This window comes from Bos taurus, chromosome 13 (genome assembly GCF_002263795.3).
Source record: "Bos taurus isolate L1 Dominette 01449 registration number 42190680 breed Hereford chromosome 13, ARS-UCD2.0, whole genome shotgun sequence".
Classification (NCBI taxonomy): Eukaryota; Metazoa; Chordata; class Mammalia; order Artiodactyla; family Bovidae; genus Bos; species Bos taurus.
The window spans coordinates 25,840,214-25,859,958 of record NC_037340.1 but is presented as its reverse complement, the minus strand read 5'-3'; the positions used below and the strand labels follow the sequence as shown (position 1 = coordinate 25,859,958).

At 36.7% G+C, this 19,745-nt stretch overlaps 2 protein-coding genes across 4 annotated transcripts in view; one reads left to right on the top strand and one right to left on the bottom strand.

Annotated features, from left to right (window-relative positions):
• Positions 1-1,177: 1,177 nt before the first annotated feature.
• THNSL1 (threonine synthase like 1) lies at positions 1,178-15,848 on the bottom strand. Of its 2 annotated transcripts, none has more exons than XM_005214306.5 (3): positions 15,778-15,848; positions 9,661-9,826; positions 1,178-8,418 (listed from the first exon to the last, which is right to left on the bottom strand). In XM_005214306.5, the coding sequence occupies exon 3, from the start codon at positions 8,368-8,370 to the stop codon at positions 6,124-6,126; it is 2,247 nt and encodes a 748-aa protein (XP_005214363.1). In that variant the 5' UTR covers positions 8,371-8,418; positions 9,661-9,826; positions 15,778-15,848; the 3' UTR covers positions 1,178-6,123. The 2 variants fall into 2 exon arrangements, with proteins under 2 accessions (XP_005214363.1, XP_005214362.1); XM_005214305.5 differs by lacking the exon at positions 15,778-15,848 and adding an exon at positions 15,536-15,625.
• A 25-nt stretch (positions 15,849-15,873) lies between these two features.
• Positions 15,874-19,745, top strand: part of ENKUR (enkurin, TRPC channel interacting protein) — a 37,096-nt gene continuing 33,224 nt past the window's right edge. The window contains exon 1 of one of the 2 annotated variants that reach the window (NM_001192445.1): positions 15,874-16,481. In NM_001192445.1, the coding sequence (NP_001179374.1) occupies positions 16,396-16,481 (86 nt within the window). In that variant the 5' untranslated portion in view covers positions 15,874-16,395. The remainder of the gene's footprint in view (positions 16,482-19,745) is intronic. The other variant, XM_025000582.2, reaches the window with a different exon arrangement.

Here is a 19,745-nt window from a genome sequence, read left to right as displayed (position 1 = left end):
CTGCCAGAAGGTGTCCCTCTTTGTCCTTCCCTGCAGTGTGCTTGTGGTGTGGGGGTCTGTGAGAAAATTGTAGTCATGCTCCAAAAGAAAAGTGCAACACATACGTAGAGAACATCAATTTGAATGGGAACCAAATATCTAATCAAATATCTAACTTAGCTTTCTCAGGGTACACCATGTTTCTGGCTGGTCTGATGAAACTGTATTTACTGTATGCTCTGGTAGTAAGTTGAATTACTTACCTAAGTTCTCCATAAGCTTCTCAGGGATTGAGACTCTGAATTTTTTGCTTTGTAACAAATCTGAAAAAGGTGCATATTCACCCAAAGTGTGTGATCTTGCAGAGTAATGAGCCAAAGATCAAAAGTTGGCAGTATATATTTAGCACTATTCAGAGAAGAATCACCTTGAGTCAAACAGGGAAGAATATTCTGTTTATTCAAGAGGTATTCTATGTTGTTGGATAAATCAGATAATTGTGAGTGAAATATCCCTGAAAACTATCCTTCTCTCTGTGGTTTGACTTCATATTTGCCAAATGAACTACAGTCTCCTAGATATCTTCATGTAAGGGATGAAGAATCTTGGGTAGAAAAGACCAAATCTGTGGTCACTGGAAAAACGCCAACAATTATAAATGTACATTTTAGTTTATATTAACTCTTGTGATTAGCAAAAGATAAAAATCTCTAAATCTGTGCAATTTTGTGTACATGAACAAAATTTAATTTCTGGACCTCTCACTCTGGAGACCACATCTAGGTACTCTTTCCCTTTCCGAGGCCTTGAGAAAAATCAAACAATTTGTAATCATTTTATAGATTACAAATCTCCTACATGTGGTTTTTCCCTCTTTGACAAGAATGACCTGCATATTTCAAAGGATATTTTAGCTTTGTTTTCTCCCTAAAATTTTGTTTCATTTCAGTATGACTTTTTTTTTTGGTATGACTTTTGGCCAGTAGAAATTGTATGCTCTTGACCCAATTTAAACTAATATTTTCCTTCTTTCTGCTGCCAGTAAAATAATTATACTCAACTTTTCTCAAGAGAAAGATGTTCTGTATTTCTTCATAGTAGGCTACAACACTGAAGGGGAGAGGGGGTACCTTTTGACCTGATGACTCTTTTTCTGGAAAATATACAGAATACTGTGAATAAATGCACTATTTAGATCTTTTAGGATTAAATTACATGACTTTAATAGAGAAGAACCCTACACAGATGTGAAATTTACAAGAAATGATGTATTTTCTGGTATGACCCATGTTGATTTGGAAGTTGTTTAAATATTATGTCAGTCAGTTCAGTCGCTCAGTCGTGTCCGACTCTTTGCGACTCCATGAACCGCAACACACCAGGCCTCCCTGTCCATCACCAACTCCTAGAGTTCACCCAAACTCATGTCCATTGAATCGGTGATGCCATCCAACCATCTCATCCTCTGTTGTCCCCTTCTCCTCCTGCCCTCAATCTTTCCCAGCATTGGGGTCTTTTCAAATGAGTCAGTTCTTCGCAACAGGTGGCCAATGTATTGGAGCTTCAGCTTCAACATCAGTCTTTCCAATGAACACGCAGGACTGACCTCCTTTAGGATGGACTGGTTGGATCTTCTTGCAGTCCAAGGGACTCGAAAGAGTCTTCTCCAACACCACAGTTCAAAAGCATCAATTCTTCGGCGCTCAGCTTTCTTTGTAGTCCAACTCTCATAACTATACATGACTACTGGAAAAACCATAGCCTTGACTAGATGGACCTTTGTTGACAAAGTAATGTCTCTGCTTTTTAATATGTTATGTAGGTTGGTCATAGCTTTCCTTCCAAGGAGTAGCATCTTTTAATTTCATGGCTGCAATCACCGTCTGCAGTGATTTTGGAGCCCCCAAAAATAAAGTCAGCCACTGTTTCCCCATCTATTTGCCATGAAGTGATGGGACTGGATGCCATGATCTTAGTTTTCTGAATGTTGAGCTTTAAGCCAACTTTTTCACTCTCCTCTTTCACTTTCATCAAGAGGCTCTTTAGTTCCTCTTCACTTTCTGCCATAAGGGTGGTGTCATCTGCATATCTGAGGTAATTGATATTTCTCCCAGCAATCTTGATTCCAGCTTGTGCTTCATCCAGCCCAGCATTTCTCATGATGTACTCTGCATATAAGTTAAATAAGGAGGGTGACAATATACAGCCTTGATGTACTCCTTTTCCTAATATTATGTCAGCCAATTAGATTTAAAGCCTCAAAAAGATTGGAGAGAGTCCCAGAAAAAAAGGTAGCATCAAGAGCAAGTAAAATTATTTTCTGAAAACTTCAGCTATTTGATTTGAGCCTTGTAAATAAAATTCAAAACAAATAATTTCAGGGCTACATCACCAAATATAAGAATTGATTTAAGATAGCCCCTTGTGGATTTAAGTAATTTAAAATTATAAACCCTCCTAATATTTGTAAGTGAAACTCAACCTGCCATTAGCAACCGTGCATTGTATAGGCCATTACAATCCCAATAAAGTCTATGATGATAACTGAACAAGTAGTGCCACGTCTGAACATGGAACCTCAGCTCAAGACAATTGTTACCACCACTGAAATAAAGAAAGACCCAAGAACTCAGACAGCAATAAAGAGTTTAGATAGAAAAATAGCTGAACTGAGAAATACACCTTCTGTAGGAAGCAAACAACTTTTTGATACAGGCCTCTGGTCTAAATCTTGCCAACTGAGCAGAGAACTGCTGTACATGATGTTGGTTTGGTTTCCTATGTTTGACAGGTCCCTTCTCCATGACACTGACAGATCGCTTGGCTTTGCTTTCTTTGAACCAGAGCAGCTTATTCTACCTCTGATTTTAAAGGAGGCTATTTGTTTTTAAAGTTTTTAAAGTTTCAAAGAGTGGCTGGAGTACACAGACAGGGCCCACACCAATAACTATTTCATACACAGGCTTTGATCATCAGGCTTTAATCATCTTCCTGCACAAAACTCTATTACTTATGTTCCCATGAGTTTGAGGCTCATGTGAAAACAGCTCATATGAAAACAGCTACTTCTTTTTCTTAACGCTTTAAGTAGTTTGAATTAGAAAATGTTTTAAATGATCTAATGGATTGAGAGAAACAGTATTTGTTGTGATTGTTTTTGGAAGTGAATTGCTATTAAAATCTAACAGAAACTTCAAACAGAACAATTTATTACCTTCTAAAGTCTATTTTGATGAAAAAATATTTTACTATTTTCACTGATATCCAATTAAAAATCTCATTTCTTTTTTCTCAAAAATCTTACAAATTCACCATATTTTTGACATTGTAAAATAATTTCAAAGATTGGAGAAGGAAGAAATTACAACCATTGCTCAAGAACTGATAATTTTTCATATTATAAATAAACCACACATTTTTATTTTAACACAGCTAAGATATGAAATATATTTTTATATACCATTAGAAAGAATCACAGATGTTTGTAAGTTCATTTTCACTAGCCTTCAATACAAATTTTATGAAACAGTATACCTATTGGACACAAGTACAGATAAATATTAGACCATTTAAATGTCCACTAACATAAATGGATAGATTGTGGCATTCATTCTATAGAATATTATACAGCAATTAAAATTAATGAACTCTGCCTTCTGTCATCTGCATGGTTAAATATTAAAATTACTGAATAAAACAAAGTCATGGAAGAATATGTATGATTCCATTTACATAAAATTTAAAAAGAGGCAAAACTGTACATATAAACAAGGAAATGATAAAGAGAAAATTTAGGATAGTGGTTACTTCTGAGGGAGAGAAGCAAATGTAATCAAATAGGAGCCACAACAGGTGTCAAACACGAGGCATGTTCTACTCTTAAAGCAAAGTGGGGAGCAGCACATTTATTTCTGTTTTATTATTCCTCCCTGAACAGTACACGTACTTTACACATTCTGGAGAACACGAGAGGCAAGGAAGTGGAGACCACACACGTAGACAACTGTTTTCGAAGAGGCTTGGTCTTGAGTGGAACATAAATAAAAGAGTGAATGGTGGGGGAATGTGGATGTTGACTTGTTTTGCTCTTACACTGTTTAAGATGTGAAAAGAGAGCATCTGAATGGTATAGAAAGGAAGGTCCCGTGAGAGGGGAGAAGCTGAAGCAGCACTAGAGGAGAGAGTGGATGAAGCAAGTGATGGGAGTATTCCGACAGGATCAGAAGCTAAGACACACGGGAAGGAATATCACCCAATTCAATCCAGGGGAAGCAGGTGAGGAGACAAAGAGTCCAGCAGATTTAGACACTTGGTGAGAGGAAGCCATGTCTTCACTGATGGCTTATTTCCTCTTGACTGAGGCAAGGTCATTAGCTGAGAGGGAAGGGCTAGACTTGGTATTGAGAAAAAGTGAAAGCATGAAATAAGAGAACAAATGAACTGGAGATAAAGGAATGTGCTCTCTTGAGCAACTCACTGTACCTATTTCCCTTGTCTACCTAGAATGTACTTCCCCTTCCTTTTCACCTAGAAAATCTTGCTACCCTTCAGGACTCACAGAAGCTTCTGTGTCTTCTGTGACATCTTTTCTAATTGGCCCATGGTAATCCGACAGCTCTTGACTGTATCCCTTACTTTTTACTTTCTCATGAACTGTCTTGCAATAACTCTTCTATGTTGAACCTGATTCAATTTTACATATTGTCTCCTTCACTACAGTCTCGTGGGCAAAAATCATGTCTTTTAAAAACAAAATTGTCCCTCCCACTTTCAGAAAAACAGTGCATTCTCATACACACAGGAAAATTTACATGTATTTTCTAAACATATCGGTTATTGAAACACTTATCCTTAAAAGCAAATGATAAAATAACTAGGACATACATGAATAAGTGAACTTTGAATCCTCCATTATTTTCTGGTAACTGCTCTTGGTTTTCAAGTTTTGGTTTTAGAATGTACTTTTTAGAAGCTGGAGAGCGAAAGTTACCATAGTTGGTTTAATTTTTTAAATTTTTAAACAAATCATTTCTGCTCATTAAACTTTTACAATTTTTTCCTTGACAACCTGCAATATGTTTCATTATGGAGGTAGTTCTCCCAGAAAATGAAACAGAATATTATCAGCAAAGACAAATTATGTTAGGAATGCCATCTTGTGGTTGAGAGTAGTCCATTACACTAACAGCTCCTTTCAGTGACAAATCTTTTAATTCAGAAATAAAACATTCAAGAAATTCACAAATGTAAATCATGATTATAATGTATTGTTACTACAAAGAAGGAAACACTAAATATGTGCATCAATTGTATGTGCTTTTAGCTGCCAAAAAAGCAACGTTCACTGAAAGAAAAGACAATAGACAAATTATATAGGAATAGAGTCCAAATAATACAAGAAAACTGCTATAACTATAACCATACTTAAGACTATTCAAATACTCTGAATTTTGGAAAGCTTTTCTCTTGAAACAGATATGCAATTTTATTTCTGTATCTACTACTAGGTAGTTCTGTTGATGATCACATCCTAGATTTAAGTCTTGTGTCTTGATTTTCAAACTACATCACCTTAACTATACACATCCCAAGGGGAGTGAAGGCTGGAACACTTATCTAATCTGGATGGTTTAGGATCCATTTAATTAATTATAGTCCAAAATGGAATTTGAGGAGAGTCAAAAATGCCAGCCATTTCTTAATAGATGTGTTTACTACTTCTTCTAAATAAGTTAACCATTAGAGTGTACATTATCTTTCTAGTCAATAAAGAACTAATAATGGTTACAGATATACTATGTAACAACTATGCTGAAATATTTTAAGTGTCAGATAGAGTACCAGACATTTTGGTCCATTTAAAAGTGGGGATGAGGGAAGAGAAACTGATATATCCCACATGGGTGCAGAGCACAGCACAAGGGTCCATGCATTACGCTACTTTCTGTCACTTCTAGATTAAGGATCCAAGAAGCATGTGTAGGGACAATGGACAGACCTAGGGACGAGGCTACTGAAATTCCAAAAGATAACAGATCTATCTACAGACATACATATTCGCATAAAAAACAAAATGTTATTTGTACTCAAAATCAACTTTTGTGATTTATTACTGCATGCTTTTCACCAGAATTTTTTTTTCTTTTACTCAGAAAACTTTCCTATGAATTGATTTTGTGCAAGTTTTTCCACATAATTCTTCAGGACATTCACATCAGCTACACAGACCTGGTGCTCCATCTTCTCTTGCTGTTTTGTTCTCTCTAATAAAGCCTCGTGCGGTGGAGGTAAGGCATTGTATGAACTTAATAAGTAAACTTGACTTGATGAAGTCTGATTGATTTCTCTAATCTTTAAAGCCTGCATGATAGCAGGTGCAAACTTGGAGTAATGAGCTGTAGAGGATACAATCACTGGGCAAGTTTTGTCTTGCATTCTGTCTGCAACTACTTTCGCAATTGCAGTGTGTGGGTCCAGAATGTACCCCGAAGTGTTGTAGGTAGAGTGAATAGCTGCCAGGCACTCTCCCTCGGAGCACCAGTCGGCCACGAAATCCTGCTGAAGTTTCTCAACTAGGATCTTCTCTATCTGGAAGTGATGCTCCTCTTCTAGCTGATTAAACAGTCTTCTCATTAACTGTCCATCTTTATTAGCCATCAGGTGTAAATGTCGTTCCAGGTTTGAAGATTTGAGGATGTCAATTGCTGGTGAAAAGGTCCGTGCTAGTTTTCTTTCCCTTATATCATAATGTCCTGTTTTTATAAAATCAGTCAAAACATGGTTCTGATTAGAAGCACAGATAAATTTTCGAATAGGGACTCCCATGGTTTTGGCATACACTGCTGCTAAAATGTTACCAAAGTTTCCTGTGGGAATACACACATCAACTGGGCTTCCAAAAGAAATAAATCCTTGGCTAACGAGATCAAGGTATGCAGAAGCATGATAAACTACTTGGGGAAGCAGTCGGCCCCAGTTTATGGAATTAGCTGAACTTAAGACAGTTCCATATTCCACAGCAAGAAAGCCAGTAAAATCAGAATCTTGAAAAATTCTTTTTATAGATGTCTGGCAGAAATCAAAATCTGACTTGACACCTACCGCCCATCCATTTTCATTCTGACTGCCAATTATTTGTGCTTTTTGAAAATCACTGACTCCGTCTTCGGGAAAAAATGTGGCCACGGCTATTCTCTGCTTGTCATTCTTATTAAGACGACTAAAGCCATTTAAGACTGCACTTCCAGTGTCTCCTGAGGTGGCTACAAGTATCATAAAATTGCAACTTGGTGGAATACAGTGTGCAAAAAGATGGGGCATGAGCTGTAAAGACAGATCTTTAAATGATCCCGTTGGTCCATGAAACAACTCCAGGATGAACTGGTTGCCTGACAGGTGCCTGACAGGGGCGATTTTTGAGCAGGTAAAGTTTTCCCCATAAGCAGTTTCAATCATTTCTCCCAGCTTGGCAGCAGGTATGTCAGCAGGATGTATACATTTTTCCAGAAGTATCTGTGCTCTTTCTATGTATGTTGCTCCTACCAGGCTTTTCCACTCCCCACAGTTTAACTTTGGAAACTCCTTCTCAGGAACAAAAAGTCCACCGTCAGAAGCTAACCCCTCAATCACAGCTTCACTAAAGAATTTCGCTGGAATTTTCTGTTCACAGTCTTTAGGCCAAATGTGTCTTGTGGAAATGAATGTTTCTGAAGCCACATCTTGGTATCTTTTAACTGCACTCAGCACTTTGTTGGCTACCTCCTCCGGGGAAGCCCCACTTTCACAAAAAACACGAGTATCGTACCACTTCTTATAGTACTGTCTTCTAAACTTCAGTAAGTCCTTCATAGAGGTTCCAGAATTCTGACCTACAATCCTATCTGTTTTCATTAATTTTAGACGACTGACTATATCTAGTAGAGGTACATCCAGATAAACAATTATTCCGTTTTTCTTTAGATGCCACATGCTAGCATCATGCATTGGGTTGGACCCAGTAAGGGAAATCACACTTCCAGATGCAGAGAAGTTTAACACGGCTTTTCCTTCCTCTTCTAAAAATTGCTCATTACCAACATCCTGCAATTTTTCAGACACACTCATATTCCAGGTTTTTTCAAGGATATCATCATCCACATCGATGACACAACAACCCAGTTTCTGGCCTATTATTCTGCCTACTGTTGTTTTCCCAGCACCGGGAGGTCCCATCAGGATAATATTTTTGTCTCCAACAAGAGAGTAGATGGAATGCCATGACTTCCTTAATTCTGCAAGTGCAAAGGTTCTTGAAAGAAATAGCTGTGGATGTTTATCTGTTTTCACATGGATTCGAGACAAGCATTTCTGAGCTATCTGTTTCAGAAGCTGACATCGCTTAAAGTGGAGCATTCTCTTTTCACTTTGCTGCCCAAGCCAAAAGAAAAACTGGCTTTGGCCCTTTTCAAAACATAAAGACAAGGAAAGACATTTAGTTACTAATTTCTATAGGCTTAACATACCAATAGGATTAAGTAGAATCATGCCCACAGTACATAAACTTAAAATTCTTCTGAATTTTATATGGCATTAAAAAATTATCCAAACCTAAATTCTCATATATTACATATTATCTTTTTAGTAATCTTTTCAAGTCTCAAGAAAGTGAGTAATCATTTGTAACTATGAGCAACAGAAACTTTATTCTGAGAATGTTGTATCATAGATACTTTTTTTAAAAAGATACTAAATCAAATTACTATTTCTTTTCCTATAATGAAAAATGTCTCATGGTTTGTAACCCAAGTAAATAAGGATTACTTGGAGTTGGGATGCTATATACTTGCAATTCAAAAAGCTGAATAGTCTCTGTATTTCTCGTTAGTTATATGAACATGTTGATAGACTATCGTGTTACTCATAAATTTCTTAGTCAAAGAATTCACAACAAGAAACCAGAATAAAATATTTGCTTATACAATGCTTAAAGAATTTTCCAAAGAACAATTATATATAGAACAAAGGCATGACCTTTTCTTTCTTACATGCCTTTTACATGCATACTGTTAAAAATCATTCTTACATGTTTTTCATGTTTTTCACTAGCTTATAAAAAAAGCTAGTGAAAGATGATATAACATTATGTAAATACTTAAGAAAAATGGATAATCGACAACAAACTCAAAGGCTACAGATCTATAACTTTCTCTGACTCGGACCATCACGTTCATTTCTTCCCTATAAACATCACCAGTGGAGACACAACTCAAATCCCAGACTCCAGAGTGATAGCAAAAAAACCCTCAGGAATGTTTCCATTGATAAGAGGACAAATTCATGCTGGCATCTGGAGAAGCTCTGTAATTCCCCATACTGATCAGATCCCTGTCTTTGGAAATACACTCACTGTTAAAACACCAGATGTGTGCCAGACAGGTGAGACGTTTAGTCATATGTAAAGTACAATTTAATAACTGCTACAATATTTATTTAAAGTGATTAGAGTAACTTTACAGGCATGTAGTGAGACTTTCCACATATTCCGTGGTACAACCAATAGGCAACTATTAAACGTTAGATGGTGTGTTTAGACACGTTCCGAAAACTTTTCGTTCTTTACTATTCTGATCATTCATGCTACTCAAACTGTGTTTTCTAATAAAACATTTAAACCATTTTCAGCTTACACTGAATTTAACTTACAAGTTAACTTAGAACTGCTGGAAGAAGGGATGCATTTCCTTATTTGGCTTTTCAGCTGGTATATGCTTAACTCCTGCTGACTTGCAAACAAAAACCCACAGGAACCAATCTGAGGTGAAGAGTTTGTGGATGCTGAAGCAAACTCAGTCTTTGCAAAAAGTGGAGTCTATAATGGAAAAAAATTGAAATTAATCATAACTGCATGCTGTGTCATTAAATTCCACAGATAGTCTATTGTTAAAATGTCCAATTGGAATTTTTTAAGTACAGAAAAATAATAAACTGACCCTTTGCATGGTTCCCTAAAGCTATTATTGAAAGATTAAGATACTATTTTCCAATATGTGTATCTTACGATAAGAAAGAATTTTACTAAACAGTACTGAATTTCTGCCATCAAGCAATATACAAGATACTATAACGAAATGATAATGTAAGTTTACACAATGACATCTAAAATTTTAATGATTTAACTGTACGTTCAGTGATCAGATGGAAAGAAATCAGTGGACTAAAAAGTGTGAAGTAAGTATCTGAATTACTCTTTTAGATTGTTTATCCATCTGAATCATGATTTGGCTGTAATATCGACTATAAAGAGTGCAGATAAAGTGTCTGCCACACATGGGTACCTCTTGGCTATTTAAATGATTTATAATAAATTCAAACATATAGCATGGCGATAGGCACATAAGAATATTCATTTATATAGTAATATTAACCACTGTCACTCAGTGATAAAAGACTAAAAACATATAAATTGAATCAGAATATCTAGACACAGAACTAGGCTTCTTTTTTTTTTTTTTCATAGTTTGGTTTGTTTATAAACCTTCAGAGAAAACAAGGGGCTAGTGTTAGTCTGTGTTAGTCACTCAGTTGTGTCTGGCTCTTTGCGACTCTATGGACTGTAGCCCGCCAGGCTCCTCTGTCCGTGGAATTCTTCAGGCAAGAATATTGGATTGGGCAGCCATTCCCTTCTCCAGGGGAACTTGCTGACCCAGGGATTGAACCCAGGCCTCTTGCATTGGAGGCGGATTCTTTACCATCTGAGCCACCAGGGAAGCTCTTGTTTATAAACCTTCAGAGAAAACAAGGGGCACTCATCCATATTGGGCACAGGTTAATCCTTTCCCTGAAGTAAACAAAGGGTCAGAGAACTGTACACTTGAACCCCATCAGCAATTTCTTTTATTAAACTACTTTTATTCTGGTACTATTCTTTAACACTAATTATTTTGAGGACACTACATTAAGCAGCCTGCTTAATAGGTAGCTTTTGCTTATAATATCACAGAGTATCATCTTTTTTAGTTCCCAATGCAGAAATTTCTGACATCTGTATTGCTAATAATTGTGTATTACCTGAGTAGCTGGTTTGTTTTTATGGACACTAAATTTTTTATCTGATCTTTTCCACTTTAGGTTGGTTGCTACAATGCTTAACACCAACTCCATTAAAAGCAAAAGACTAACACAAGCGTTAATGCATGTTAACTTCACCTTATCCTTTGTAACCTTACTCTTCCTTTGTTTTATAGAATTCAAAGTAGAAAATTGTGACAGTTCAATTTATCAATTCAGTATCAATATTATTTCACCATAAAAATCTTCCTGACACTAGCTTATAAAGTGCTCTAACATGTAACAAATATTATCATTTTAAAGAAAATTAAAGAAGTTACATACTAAATTTTGTTTTGTAACATCCAGACACAAACTAATTTTAGGGTTTCAACATCCTGTAGGCCAACCAAACTGCAAGAGAAGATGGAATAATGCCCATGACATCTAACTTTTATCTGGAAACTGAATTTTTACTTAAGAGGTAATAGTCAGTACTCATTATTCATGGTAGTTAAGTCTATCAGGTCACCATGAATACAAATTAGTGAACACTGAACCACTGCTTCTGGGGGAAACACACTGTTCCTAGGTTCTTGTGAGCCTCTGGTTACAATATTTTTGCCAACTGATCAATACATAATGTTTTATGTGTGTTTCTGCTTAAAGACATCTTATTTAATATACACATAATGATTCACTACCACTGAACTCAGACTTTAATACATGCCTGAAGGAAACTTATCTAATGCACACATTTTCTCTGTAAGGCACATGGTGGCCTCACTGCCTTAGGAACACAAGGCAGCACTTCAGCCCTCTGCTTGGGGGCCATTTTAAACAAAACCAGCAACCAGAAGCACAAAAATGCAAAACATGTGGCCCTTAAATAGAATTCAAAAAAGACCCTTGTTTACAGTAGGAGCTGAAACAAGAAGGCAAAGCATCACCTTATTTGACCCCAATTTGAAACATGCATATCTCATGACTCAAATTTTTCACCACTCATGCATGTGGCCATGAGTGACTGCAGAAGTGCTGTAAGCATTAATTTGGGGTTATAAATAAATTTTAGCAAGTAGAATTCACAAATAGAGAACTTGTGAAAAGTGAGGACCGACTGCAAATCATGTTCCTTTATGATTCAAAGCCATATTATAAGGTGTTTTTCATTTACTTATATTTTAATATGTTTTTCAGTAAAGGGGTCATGAACAGGCAATTTTTCTTCAGCCAAAGAACAGAACTATTTCAAATTAAAATGGGAGTCAATCACATAAGAGTCAAGAAACAAAACCAGTACTTAAAGACCAAATCTCTTGACTGTAAAGTACTCAGGTTTTACTGAATTATTGATGTTTGCAAATAATTGGTGTAGACCCAAGTTCTATACAAAAGTATTTTAGTAAACTCTCTAATTCTTCAGGGGATGGATGATGTATACCACTCCATTACACATTAACAATTTTAAAACAGGTTTTCTTACTAGTCGCTTATAGTGTAGTTTTTTGATCCACTAGTTCCAGCAGATACTTCTTAGACATAAAAGACCTTATCAGAGACAAATGAAAAGGTAGTGATGTGTCAGTATCACAGCAAGAACTTTAAAAAACAGAAACAGAATGTCCACATGTACATATTAAATACTGTGTGACCTCGAGGTATGAACTTTAACAATTTTACTGTGGCAAGCTGATCAAAACTGAATATAGACTTCAAGGGAAAGAAAGTACAGAAACCACTTTTAACACATTTTAAAATTATTTTCTAAGAATGCTAACAAAGTTACATTTTTAAACAAGAAATACATATTACCTTTTAGCAAAGTATTTACAGTGATATTTTCCTGTGCTTACACTAGATGATTGATAATCGAAATTATAAGTGCATCAATTTTTACTTCCAAAATAGTCCAGAAAATTTCAATTCCATTATAAAATTACCTAGTTTTCAATACTTCTGGTAAACTTTCAAAATCTATTTAGTGAAAATGATTTAGCATTTGTCACCCATTTAAAATATTTCGTTTCACAATGAGAACTGGCTACAGTTCAATGAACTTTTGAAAATATTTGTGCGATGATTATACTTGTCATCCTGTCATCCTGTTTTAATACAATCTCTAATTAAATTTCTAAGAATGACTAAATCTAGTCCACTATTTTATGAAGAAAGATATTCTAAGGTTTTAAAATATTCTTAAAAATTGCTGCATTTTTACAGCAATGTTGTTTTCCCATAAGTAATAAGAAAAAATGCAAATATACTAGGATATAAACTAACCAGCAGAAGGTTAGAAGCTTTGCTTTTAATACGTAAAAATCCTCTAAACAAGCCCTCCAGGTAATTAGCTGACTGAAACAGCGTGGTGGAAGGCCCACACTTCAGTGCCACGTGGTAATCACAGGGCTCTTAACAATCATTTTCCAAATTCACCACTCATCTTTGCCTTTATTTTAGAATCAAAGCCAACTAAGCCTTTTCTGTTGTTAGTCTTTTGCTATTAAATATTCTCTTAAAGGTTTTGAATATCTTATTCAAATGATTAAGTACTCTTTGTAATTCTATAACTTAGAAAAATATTGTGAAGACTATGTCTTTAGAAAGGGTTTATTTTCCTCCCAGCTGTCCTATTTCTACTCCCACCTCTGACCATTTTATTCATCTAAGTATACTGAAATAATCCTTAGTAAAAAAAAAAAAAAAAACTAATTTGTATGTACAACCATTCATATAAGGTGTCCATGCAAACTATAACCCACAGGCCAAATGTAGCTCACCCCTGTTTTTGTAAATTATGATTCATGGGAAAAAAACTTTGCTCATTCATTTTTTTTTTTCCATTTCTTAAGTATTGTCTTTGGTTGTTTTGGAGCTATAATGGTAGTGCTTAAGTAGTTTCAGAAGAATACAACTCGCCTGCAAAGCCCTAAAATACTTATTATTGAGCCGTTTACAGAAAAGGTTCACTACCTCTGATGGCACACCAACACTAATTCTATGTGGACATACTGTACATAGGCATTTCCTTGAACAGGACTGCCATTTTGAGTGAATTAGAAAAATCAGGAACATATTCTTTGTAAACATGCTTTCAAAAGCCAAGAATTACAGACCAATACCTAAAGGGGAAAAAAGTTCCTTTCCAAATGATTTAACAACTTCCCTAAGACTGTATACTAAATATACTACAGTGAGACTTTAAATTCTGTTCAGTATTTTTAAAACCATATAAATACACTGACATCAGTGAAATTTCTGTATTCAGTAACAACAAAGTCAAGACTAACTGAGGCCAGTGGGTACTTACTACCTAGAGAAACCATGCTTTGCCCTTATTGGCTCTTTCAGGAACTGATAAACATAAAGAGTCCTTAAGTGTTCCTTCTAATTAGAAATGTTACAAACTTTGGCCAAGGACTGTCCATTTGGCTAACTATTATCATTCCAAGTCCTCGGTTCAAATCTTAGCACATATAGAGAACAGAATTATTCTCTACACAAGCTAAGCAAAAATAACCAAAAACATGAAATACTCAAAAATGGAAAGGAAAAGGGCAAAGCGGCATATACATACAAATATTTTGTAAACAGAAAATCTGATGTGAAGAACAGAACCATCAACCCCAAGGTGCCATTCATCGGAAATAAAATGTTTGTTAAACGCCTGGGATAAAAAAATAGAAACCTGACCAACTGGATAAGAAAAAACTAAGTTTATTCTTATCTACGGAAATTCACCAAGAGCCCAAGATGACAGGCACCTACACATTCAGCAAACTTTGTTTTAAGTAAAAACTGGATTTATTTAGTGAGAAACAAAACTCCACAGACAGAGGATGGACCATCTCAGAAGGCAGAGCCAATAAACTCTTTTAAGTCAACCAAGCTACCATGCTGCTTTGTCTCCACCACCGGGCACCCTGGGAGTGACAGGGCCAAAACTGGCCTCTTATCTTCAAGCATCCTTACTCCCTTTGGGCAGACTGGCTTCTATAAGGTTGGTCAGAACCATATTGCCAAAATGTCTTTCAGAGCCTCTGGATTGCCAAATGAGAGTCTTTCAGCAGTCAATATGGGAATCGGTAGGTTCGTGGAAAACCACACGGATCAAACGGAATAAAACCGCTCCCAAGACTATTTTCAAAAAGGGACGCCAGAAAAAAAAAAGGGAGGAGCATAAAATTCAAAGGCCCGTTTAAAAGGATTCTTCTGGTTTAGGCTGCTTGCTTAGAAAACAAAGTCAAGCCCTAAGAGGAGGGGCCCGATAAAGAGGTAAACAGGGGGAGAAGCAGCGAGGCGCGAGAGGAAGGGAGACAGGTGGCCGAGGGGAGGACGAGGGGAGCTGTCCTGAGCGATCGCACCGGGGGCCGCAAGGCTGAGCGCGGGACGCAAGCGGCCGGGAAGGTGGGCGCGGCCAAATTGCTGGGATCACCGCCCAGTAGCGCACAGGGGAAGACACGGACCGGAAAAGGGCATGCGATGGGAACGGACTGATTCTACAGTTTCCCTTTCTCCTCAAATAACTCACCAAGGAAATCTCACTGAGAAGACGGGGGTAAAGGAAAGGAAATGGGAAAGAGCTTCCGGGAGCCGCCAGCGCCGCCTCGGGACACAGTCCCGCACCTCGGACTCCTGCCCCTGATGGCCCACAGCCCAGGACCCAGGCCTCGTGAGGTCCCCCTCGCCCCAACCCGCGCAGCGGCCTCTGCGCCTGCGCAAGGGCTGTCCTCCGCGTTCGCGCGCCACGCCCACCCCCGAGCTGCCCAGTACCTGGTAAGCGACTCGTCCTGCGCCTCACCCACTCGATCCTAGGCCCCTCCCTCCCTCGTCATGTTCTTCACGTCGGACGTGCGTCAGCGTGGCCTCAGTCGCTCGCCCCGCCCCACAGGGTCACGCATGTGGACGAGAGTATTGTGTGACGCTTGCACATCGGCACAATTTCCCGTTTGTCTGTGGTAGAATTTATCTTTTTTTTCCAAATACACAGAGAAAAGAGCAACATTTTCAAGGGGACGCCATTTTCCACCCCTTACTCCCAAAGGTACATATAAACTGTGGTTTTCACGTTGAGCTTCTCTGACAGAAAAGGAGCCGTTGCGAAAGGAAAGTTTGGAAAACTAGATTGCGACGCCACTTCCTCGTTGCCTAGTTACTGTTTCCACGGTAGTCGTGCTGTCAACAACGCTAAGCTAGCCCAAGAGTCGTAGAAGGGGTATTTTACTTTCTTGCCAAGAGAGGACTCGAAGAAGAGGTCGCGGGGAAATTGCGTGAAAGAAACGTTCGTTCCTTGAGAAGGCAAGAGGGTAGGAGAGGAAAGGACAAGCTGTGAAGAAAGGGATGGAGATATTGCTATAGTGAGAAAAAAGCTAAGTAGTTTTCAGGACTCGTATGGTGGCCATGGATCCAACGGGCCCTTCTGAGAGCATTTATAACCTCATACCCAGTGACTGGAAGGAGCCTCCACAGCCTCCTAGGTATGTGCGTAAGCAACGATTATCACTTGAAACAAGAATGGAGAAGAATTGTCCCATTTCAGGATTAAGTAAGCGTCGTATGACTTTCAAAACGAGATTATTTCTATCTCAGTGAAGTAGTCTTGGGTGATAGCTTCTTAAAGAAGGAGTTGCGAAATATAAGTATTTAGCTCTTCATAATTCAGGGAGATGGTGGACCAGTGCTGTGAGAGAGCCATTTTCTTATGTCAGCCTCTTGTTCATACGTGTGTAATTGTAAGTTAATTGTACGTGTGTGATATGGTATGCAACATAGCCTGAAATATCTTAGTGTTGAAAAAAGAGAAGTCACAATTTTATTATCCTGCATTAGGATACTTGATATCTTGTTTCAGGAATTCACTTTTGTTTCTGACTACACCACTGCTTTCTCTAAAGAAAGATAATACCCATTTTTTCCCGAGTATTGTCAAATATAAATTTCTGTTTCTGAGCCTCTCTCTCTTTTTTTTGATTGATGAAACAAATGCACAAGATAGTGCCTAAGGTCTTCTTTTGATCTGATAGTTGATATAAAGAAGAATGGATTGACAGAGACCCAAAAATATGTGATAGAGTTAAGATTTTTATATAGGTGTTAGGACCCCTTTAGCTCCCCACATTTTCAAAAAGGTACCAGACAGTAAACCTGTCAGTTACTCACCTGGGACTTAGCACTTACTTAAATCTCTGGGGACAAAAGAAGGTAAAGAATAGGGAAAATCTCATTCCTTCTAGGATTTTGCAGCCTTATCTTTCTCCTTTTTCTTGTTCCAAGTCAAAACTACATTGAAAGCACACTGGGCTAAAAACAAAAAAATTAGGCTCTGCAACTGATTGGTTTTGTGATCTCAAATACATTATTAAAATTTGTTTTCTGATCTGTAAAAAAAATTACATGAACTGGATAATCTTTAAGGTCTTTCAGATCTTAATTGTCAGTTTTCTTTTTTAGTAAATACTTGGAGTGCCTAACATCTTCAACAGGTGGACAGATCCTTCATTTTTAAGCCTGAGTATCTTTTTTTTAACCAGACCAATACCTATTTTGTTTTCCATTAACTTCTCAAAATCTAGTAGAGATTGGAAATAGGAATTCAAAGTAAGATTTGGTACAGTTTCAGAGTTTATGAGAAGTGTTCAAATTAACTATTGCTGAATGGAGTTTTAATCAAAAATTCCTGTATATTGTACAAGATAAAAGCTCCTCCTCTGTAACCCACTGGCAGATTATATTTTTCATAGAATCCTGAATTTGAATGTTAAGATAGTTTATTAAATAGGTGTTTTGTTTATTGGTAAATTTAAAAAGCTTTACTGTGTCTAGGTGGCTTTTTCAAGAAATTTTATAGGAAAAATCTTTATTTAGTTGGCAAATGTGTAATATCACCCTTGGGTAATGTTGCAGTGACAGCTCAAACTCCTTGGTTTACTCTGAAGAAATAAGTAGGAAAAACTAACTTATGGTGAAAAGAATAGAAGGCATCCAAATGTGATGCCAGAGAACTCTTTGTGTTAGGGTAAAGTTAACCTACACTGCCAGCAACAACCAAGAGGAGTTTTTAATTCGATAAGATGTCGTGCTTGCAAGACACTAATTTATAAAAAAGAGAGCATAATAAAACTTTTAACCAATTCTCTGTCTCCACTGTAACACAAATTGCCCTCACAGTAACACAATCACCCTTAGCCAATTCCCTTATTAGTAGTAAGAATTCTTACTAAGAAAGAAATATATTAAGCTATGAGTCTTTGCATCACTGAGTTATATACCCAGTTTCAAGAAAGTTCACTGCAGCTCTTTGCAAGTCTTGAAGATGATTGTTCAGCTTTCACAAAGAGGCAGATTCCTTGGGGAAACCACAATTGATGGTACCTGATCTCCCATACCTCAGAGATTCCAGTCTCCTTGGGGAACTGACAGATAAACATTAAAGTGTTGGTTAACAATAAAACCATACATCGTTGAAAACCTTAATGAGAGATGCAGATGCTAAATGAGAATTTAGAAAATGGATATATGAAATCAAAGTGGGATGAAGGACACCCTCTTCCAGTTGAACTGTGAGCTATGAGCAGTCTAAAGTTCTACATGATTAAGAAGTGCTGTAATAATATTGGCCTGAAATTTTAAAACAAAACAAGCATATAGCAGTAGTTAACCAGATGTTCATCTAGTCGAATAGAATTAAAAAAAAAAACTCAATGAAACATCAGATTGTACCAACTTTTGGTCTATTTCAAATAAATTGCCATGGAAATGTTTATCTAAAGACTTAATATGATTAAATATATCATGACTATTGGCAAGAAAATATAAGTATGGTATGTTTATTGAATATGACAACTTTAGCCCACATGTAATAAAAAAGTAGGACCAGTTGTCTGAGTCACCCCTAGATCTTTACAATAAAACCACACCATCTAGAAAATGGAATCAAATGCAACTATTGAAAGTGTAATGGAAGCAAGCTCAGTGTTCATCAATAGCTGAATGGATAAAGAAGATGTGTGTATATGTATATACACACATATACATGCAATGGATTGCTACTCAGTTATAAAAAAGCATGGAATTTTGCCATTTGCAGCAACATGTATGGATTTGGAGAGCATTATTTTTTGTGTAATAAGTCAGAGAAAGACAAATACTGTGGCGTCACTTAAATGTAGAGTCTAAAAAATACAACAAAGTAGTGAAAACAAAAAAGAAGCAGATTCACAGATAAAAAGAACAAACTAGTGGTTACCAGTGGGGGTGGGGGGCAGGGAGAAGGGGAATACAAGGGTAGGGCAAAAGGGTTGTTATGGAATTATATGAAATGTGGGTGAAACTTGCATGATTTGAAAATTGTAAAGCACTATAGCATTGAAAAAATCTTTCATTCAAAAAAAAGTGTAAGTTTTACATATATTAATTATGAAAAGAAATCACATTATCAAGTTAAAATCAAGTTACAATTCATACATAGATATATAAAAATTTTTTTGGAAAATTGAGATTAATGGAACCTATTAATAGATCTTTATTCTTGTGTTATTGAGATATAATTGACATACACCATTATATTAGTTTCATCATTTTAAAAATTTGTAATTTGGAAAAAGTTATTATTCATATAGAATAAAATATCTTATTTTCTATGACATGGTAAGCTTTCAGTTCACACACAAAATAGTGGAATGAATCACAAGATGCAATTTTTAAAAAGGTGAGTATACACACTCCTTTTTACCTCAAAAAAG